The 7344-nt window shown below is 48.4% G+C and overlaps 1 protein-coding gene across 6 annotated transcripts in view; it reads right to left on the bottom strand.

Moving 5' to 3' along the window:
• Nucleotides 1-5040: 5040 nt before the first annotated feature.
• The window catches only part of TBC1D1 (TBC1 domain family member 1), a 244641-nt gene continuing 242337 nt past the window's right edge, over nt 5041-7344 (bottom strand). For all 6 annotated transcript variants that reach the window (XM_066387172.1, XM_066387171.1, XM_066387173.1 and 3 more), the window contains one exon: nt 5041-5809. In XM_066387172.1, the coding sequence (XP_066243269.1) occupies nt 5609-5809 (201 nt within the window). In that variant the 3' untranslated portion in view covers nt 5041-5608. The remainder of the gene's footprint in view (nt 5810-7344) is intronic.

Here is a 7344-nt window from a genome sequence, read left to right as displayed (position 1 = left end):
CAAGGGCCTGAGAGGCAGGCGGGTCCATTTCTACACAATGGGTAGACAGTGGGGCCCTAACGACATTAGGAGTGATCACAGTAGCATGGGGGGAAGATGGAGGAATCCAGGGTGAAAAAGCTCATTTATCCTAATAACCAAGCCATTTAGGTGATTTGAGCTTATGAAATTTAGAAGTTGCTTGCCAGGTACCTCCAAGGCAGGAACATGGATCAGAGAAAGTAGAGGAAGCACAGAGATGGGCAGAACTTTGATCTCATTCATTTAATACCCCTCCACCCCGAAACACCCTTGCCTCTACTTCCCAGATGGGCTACATCTGCACCGATTCCCCACGGTGCTGGCTGCAGATATCCTGCACATGCTGAACTACGGCCAGAGATGAACAGTCATCAAAGAGTCAGCTTTTCCTACGGTCGGAAGAAATGTAAAACAGAGATTTAGAAAGAAGTGTCTAGAAGAGTAGGAAGGAGACACTCAGGATTGGTCAACATAGATCCAAATATGGAAGAAGACAAAAACAAGGGCAGGAAGATGGAGAAAGAGCGTGAGGAAAAGCAGACCAATCTGACGAGGAGAGAGAATGTGACAAAGCTGCTCCCCCCCGCCCTCCCTCCCCACACCCTGTCAATGACCAGGCCATCTCCACGGTTCTGAGGAAAGGGCACTGCAGTAACAAAGGGCAGTGAGTCACAGCTGCTATTTTATACACACACTTTGGCTCTTCTCTGCACCTCAGCCTTCCTGGGGTCCTGAAGACCGTGGGGAAGGGGCTGGCGGCGAGGAGGCGTCTGCAGCAGGAACAAGGCAGGCGAGCCAGCAGCCACATGGCGAACGAAGACCCACAGACCAGCCCCCTATGCCACTCCCGCCCGACCACTGAGAGCACAGGGGTCCAGATGAGAGGGCCTCAAGACAAGACTGATGAGAAAGGACTAAGTAAAGGGCTTTTCAGAGGAAGATGTTTGGAAGCTTCCATCGTTAGGTCACCTTTTGGCCGGAAAACCCACGTGAGAGTGTTACTCATCTTGGAAATGCTTTTATAACTTGTTCAAAACTTTCCAAATGATGAATTTGAGTGCTTTAAAGTCCTTGGTTTACAAATCTAAAACTCTTAACACGTTTTGATTAGTTTACAGCCATGAATAGTCTGCCATCAGAGAAGATGGAAAATTTCTAGCCAGATTTCAACAAAAACCTTTGCATAATTGGTGAATCAAAGTGAATTCATGAGCTTCATGACTTAATGTGATCAGCACCACCCTTCCGCCAGAGCTCCTAGATTTTGGAACCACCTTTGCCCAGCCATGAGTACTTTAAAACTACCCATTAACCTAGGCTGAAGTTGGAAATTGACAATGTGAATTACTATACTTTAACACAATACTTAAAATGAAGTGTTCATTGTTCTTAAAAACATGGGATTATCAACTTTTTAAAAAATCATTAATATCTTTAACTATCTTATTTTAAAAATTCTATTTTACAAAATTTAGTCATGTACGAAATTTTAAAATAAACACACATAGTGGTGTGCATTTAGGCACTTTGCTTAAATGGTTAGTTATTTAGTTTGGAAATTTGAAGGCAGAGAATCTATGAAGCCTAAAACATTATTATTATTTTTTTTTGTGTGTGTGTGTGTGATCAATTTCAAATGGTCCAGATAATGACTGTGGCTATATGCCCTTACATTTCCCTAACTGTTCTGGTAATTTCTAAAGATGGCATTAAAACAACAAACAAATAAACAAAAAACGCTTTATGTAACAGAAGCTTTCCCTTTTATAAAACCAAAGGCAATTCTGGGTCGATTTTCTTCCTAAAAACATAACAATTCTAGGGTTAAAAAAAAAAAACGGGTGTCAGGAATAAACACTGGGCCCCATCAATCAGACCCTGTTGCGTGAGCCTGCCCCTGCCTAGCAGGTCACACAGGGTTGGGCTGCAGAAGCCGCCGGGTTTAACTCACGATAGAGTAAGGCCCCTGGAGACCTCACATTTCAAGAGAAAACCTGATTTTTGGCTCCGTACTATACAGGTCAGCCTTGTGAAAACGACACAGACCGTTCCTTGCTTTGAATCTTGATGCCATCAGAACTGCTTTTGAGAACTCACTGCACTTAGAGCTGAGTGGTGTTGCTACTAAGCTGTCAGGAGCCGGGGATCTGCCCCGGCCTGCAGCCAGCCACCAGGGGACCCTGAACCTCTTCTCACCTCGCTGGCTTTCCCCTCTAGGGAGTGAGTCGGGATGTGACTTACCAGTGTGCAGTACTAGGCTTGCAGCTTTCCCAGTCCGAACCCTTAAAGCTTAGTTTCAGTTTAAGACAATGCGGCCTGTAAATTATTTTACTGCACGGAAAGCTTCTGGACTATAACTTGTAGAGCTTTCGTTAACACTGGACAGAGGGGGGCAGATGAAGGCAGGGGAAGTCCCGGACGCCGCAGCGGTCTGTCGTCGTTTTTAGTCTCCAATGTTGCATCATCGATGACTCTCAAAGTCAAAAGTCAGTCTGAATCTGAACTCTATGGATCACTAATCGCATATATTTAGATGAAGGGCCTCCATAAAACGACTACACATGCCTGCTATCAAATTAGGCAGGTTTCAAAATTAACTGTGGTGGTTTCTATTGCCATTTGAGTTAAACCAGAACTACCTTCCCCAGTGTCCCCGTTCCTGGGTGGTTATATGTTGGAATTGGCTCAAAGATGTGTTTGTGGGAGATTTGGAAAACAGAGGTGAGGCAAAGGGCATTTTTCTCTGAAGATCATCATAGTCAAATATGGTGACTAACACACCGAGGTGCCTGTCCTCATTCTCCTGCAGTCCCCCTCCGTCTTCCTTCCCAAGATGTGACCTTGAGCATTGATCTAGGGCAGCCGCAGGCTCACCACCAGGTATCTATCTGGCTGTAGATGCACAGCAGTGGGCACTACAGGGCAGCAATAGCTCCCGGAACGCCACTCTGCCCACGCCCACTTCAGCTGTGCGATAGGCTGTGTGATGAGCTGGTTTGCACACCACAATCCACACACCTCCGTCTGCAAATTCCCTTCCCAGTCCCTCCCACGGGCGTGCTGGGTCTGACTCCTGGTCCCTCCCACGGGCGTGCTGGGTCTGACTCCTGTACCAAGTCCCGATTCCCCTAGCTCTCAGAACAACTCTTCTCCTGGGACCTACCACCCACACCAAACACACTGATCCCCAGGTGGATACTGAGTGTTCCACACAGGAAACAAATTATACATGTTTTCTAACAACGGGCTTCCTGAGGACTCCAACTGTCCTAAGTCTAAAAGGGCACGGATGGTATCAAAGGAAAGAACCATGAAGGGTACACACGAGTGTGTCTGGGGAGAAGATGAAGCTTACTTGGTTTAAAAACTTGCCTTTGTTCATCCTCATGATGTGATGTGAGGTTCTAGGCATTTTTCTATCCCTGGTGAAGTCACAGGCGAGACTCTGTCCAACCTGCTTCCAAAGCCTTATGTCAACAGTCCCCTCTGGCCAGCGCAACCTCCTAACAGACTCGCTGGCACATACGACTGCTGGGTGGTCTCATTAGTCTGCCGCCACACCCTGCACAGAGGTGTTACCACCGAGCAGGCACTTGGTTAGCAACACTGAAAACATGAAACGCCAGTACTTCAAATCACTTCACTGATGGTTAGGTAATATTCACACTTTGACCCAGAGGTGTTCATGAGGCATTCCTTCACTCCTGGGCTGAAATGCAAAAATCCAAAGTTAAAAAAACAACAAACAAAAACCAAACACCATAAAAGTGTGCACATAAGTTGTTTTATTGCTTTCTTGTTTCTTATTTAATGCAGAGTCAATGTTTTTGAGTAACGGTTAGAAGATGTCCAGATTTCGACATTCTTAAACATCCCAACAGTAAACTATGTGGAAAGCAGCCTTCAAATGTTGGTTTCCGAAGAGAACCGCTGTCCTCCGACGTGGGAAGCGGAAGAGTCCCGGATATCGACCAGGTGTGTAGGCACTGGGGGCAGCACCTTCGTCTTCCTTTGTAACGTCTGGGGAGATTTACAGGGACTGCAAGTACGAGAATCCTTCCTTTCACCTCAGGCTTCATTAAAAGAGTCAAAAGAAACTCCTGTGGAATAGAAGAAGTGGTTAGGACAGCAATTTTCAACCCATGCGCCACAAGGATTGCTAGAACGTGCAGTGCCTGACGATTTAGTCAGGGGGCACTGACCTCTTTTCCCTCGGACTGGCGAATAAAAAAAATGACCACAGCCTTCAACAATAGCCGTTTGCTGTGAATGAATCAGTTATAACTATTTTTTTTTTTTTGGCAGTTCAGCAAATATATTTATGTGCTGCAGAATTTTAGTAATTAGCTTATGTGTGCCATGAGATAACAAAGGTCGAAAATTGCTGGATTAGGATGATAAAGACCAGAAATGCTTCTGTGGACAAGGAGGTGACCTGTGCCGACATAGTCCCTTGTAGACCACCCCGATTCTGAAGGCGCACACGGGACAGGCCCCCACAGGGACCAGCTGAAATCGAGGCAACCCACCGGAGCGGCTTTTCTGCTTGTTGAAGGCACAAGGTCCTCATCATCCTGAGGGAGAGGAGGGCCACCGAGACTGGGGAGTTATGCTCAGAACACACATCCTACCTTCAAAACACGGCTCTCAGCTGCCATACATTGCATTGCAAGTTTAGGCTGACCTCTTTTTGAAAGTCCCCCAAATCTCTGGCACCACTACAAATCTTGAAGTGGCCTGCTACCTCTGCAAGGAAGTCAGGCTGCCAAAGGGTGGAGGCTGGAAGGAACGCACGGCTGCTAACTCATACAACAGGCAAAAATAAATACAAAACTGCAACATGAATATGAAACATCACAAAGAAATAAATACCTCAGACTCTACAACTGCAGGTCGCCTGCCAGCAATACTACAGAATCTTAAAAATGGTGATTTGCCCATAAAACACTTATCTACAATGACTTTGATCAATACTTTAAAACTAAGCAGAAAATGTATGAAAATACTATTTTTTTTTAAAAAAAAATTCATTAAATACCAAGAATAGTGAGCAATTTCAAGATGTCAAATTTAAGTAAATCACTTTTGATCTTTCCTAATGGTCGTCTTGGCCTCCGTAACAAACACGGCCCCGGCCAGCGGCACGCCTGTGCAGGCTGCCGAGGGTGTGGTCCCAGGGCCTCCTTGGGAGCTCTGAGCACGCACGTCTTCGCCAGAGGAATCCTCCCAAACCCAGCCGGCTCTGGAAATCCCACAGTATTATGAATGCTCTTTACAGACACAGTGATACTGAAAAAGGAAACATAAAGGTGCATTTATTCGTGTCCATGCCATCTAAATCTACTGATTACAGTAACCAGGACCAAGTGGAACCTAAACAACAACAAAAACACGGGGGACAGTCACCCCCTGAGCCGCAAGTTTCAGTTCAGACAAGTCCCCACGCTGGCCAGCCGGCTTCCTCCCTGAGAAGCGTGCTGCAGCCGCATCCTCTCCCTCCAGCAGCTCCTGCCTGTCAGTGAAGGCCTGGACAGTGTCAGGATGGTGTCCCAGTGTCTCCCCCGGAGCCATGCCCCGCGAGGCGCTGTCAGTCCCCCGCGGGCCGGGGCTGTGCCAGGTCAGGCTGCAGGCCACGGGGCTCTGCAGCTCCCCTCTGCAGCCCCGCCACCGTCTGCAGCAGGGCTGCGCGCTCCAGCTCCAGGGCCAGGGCCGCCTGCTTCAGCTTGCTCTCATTGGTCAGGAGCTTCTCAACGGTGGCTTCGAGGCTTTGGATCCTACCATTTGCCACCTGGGGAATAAAAGAAAACATGAGAATGTAACTGCCCAGTGATGACAGAGGGTGATGCACTGTCCAGCCTTTGGAGAACTTTGCAGCCATATTTTGGCAGTGAGGAGTCTACTGTTTGCTATCAGTTCTGGCCACACAGGAAGAACTACATTTCCCAGGTTCCCTTGCAGGTAGTCTGGGCCATCAGAGATCCTCCCCTGCTGTGGCTACTTTGGAAGCTGCATGTTGAGATGGTGGCTTAACAACACAGAGGGAACCCAATCTCCCAGTCACCCACTACAGGGATGACAGCTCTGATAGAGCCAAAGGATGCCTCAAGGAGAAGAGGTGGAGCTCTGGGGACAAAGAGACTTTCGTGCTAAGCCAATGAGATTTGGAGCTTTACTTATTACTGCAGCAAAGCATGGCCTATTTTATTTTATTTTTATTTTTATTTTTTGTATTTTTCTGAAGCTGGAAACGGGGAGAGACAGTCAGACAGACTCCCGCATGCGCCCGACTGGGATCCACCCGGCACACCCACCAGGGGGCAATGCTCTGCCCCTCTGGGGCGTCGCTCTGCCGAGACCAGAGCCACTCTAGCGCCTGGGGCAGAGGCCAAGGAGCCATCCCCAGCACCCAGGCCATCTTTGCTCCAATGGAGCCTTGGCTGCAGGAGGGGAAGAGAGAGACAGAGAGGAAGGAGGGGAGGGGGGTGGAGAAGCAAATGGGCGCTTCTCCTATGTGCCCTGGCCGGGAATCGAACCCGGGTCCCCCGCACGCCAGGCCGACGCTCTACCGCTGAGCCAACCGGCCAGGGCATGGACTATTTTAATAACTATATATGTTTATAAGTACAAACTGATTTCAAACTAACAGTCAAAAGGGACTCCATGTAAAGACCCAATCAGTAATAGCTCTCTCATCTGAAATTCTTTTATTTCAACAAACAAGACGTCACTGTGTCTAAGAACGTGGGCATTTCCCCTGGGACATGTGTGGAGTGCTCAGAAGAGCCGAGCGTTCTGCTGAAGGGACTCGTGTGCTCCCAGACTGGTCACCATCACCACGGAGCTGCACGGTCTGCTCACGTCCACCTGGTCTACATCCTCAGTAGCCAGCACAACATCAGTGCCAGGTGGAACTTCCAGGTGCCTCTCTCTTGAATGGACTTCGGCAGGCTGCCCACGCAACAAGTGAGCGGGCTCTGGTGAGGCTGAGGTTTCCTGAGAAAACCACCAAACGCCCCGCGGGCCCGAGGCCCAGCTCGGAGCTGCACCTGCAGCGTGCAGGTCACTGGGCCATTCCATCCCATGCAAGCTCCTTCACCCAGCCCCGCCCTCTACACGTCCCCATTTATTTCAGGTAGGGAAAATGGCACATTTTTTTCCCTCATTTTCAAAACAGGAGAAACCGTTTTTTGAACAGATAACACTTAAGCCAGACAGACAACTCATGACTCAAAGTCTAGCCCTGACTGTGCCACCGGCACACTTAAAATAGAAAAAGAACGATAGTCCCGAGTTTGCCAGTCTACCAGGCAGGGTGTGGCTACG

Source organism: Saccopteryx leptura, chromosome 5 (genome assembly GCF_036850995.1).
Source record: "Saccopteryx leptura isolate mSacLep1 chromosome 5, mSacLep1_pri_phased_curated, whole genome shotgun sequence".
Taxonomy (NCBI): Eukaryota; Metazoa; Chordata; class Mammalia; order Chiroptera; family Emballonuridae; genus Saccopteryx; species Saccopteryx leptura.
This window is presented reverse-complemented; position numbering and strand designations above follow the sequence as displayed.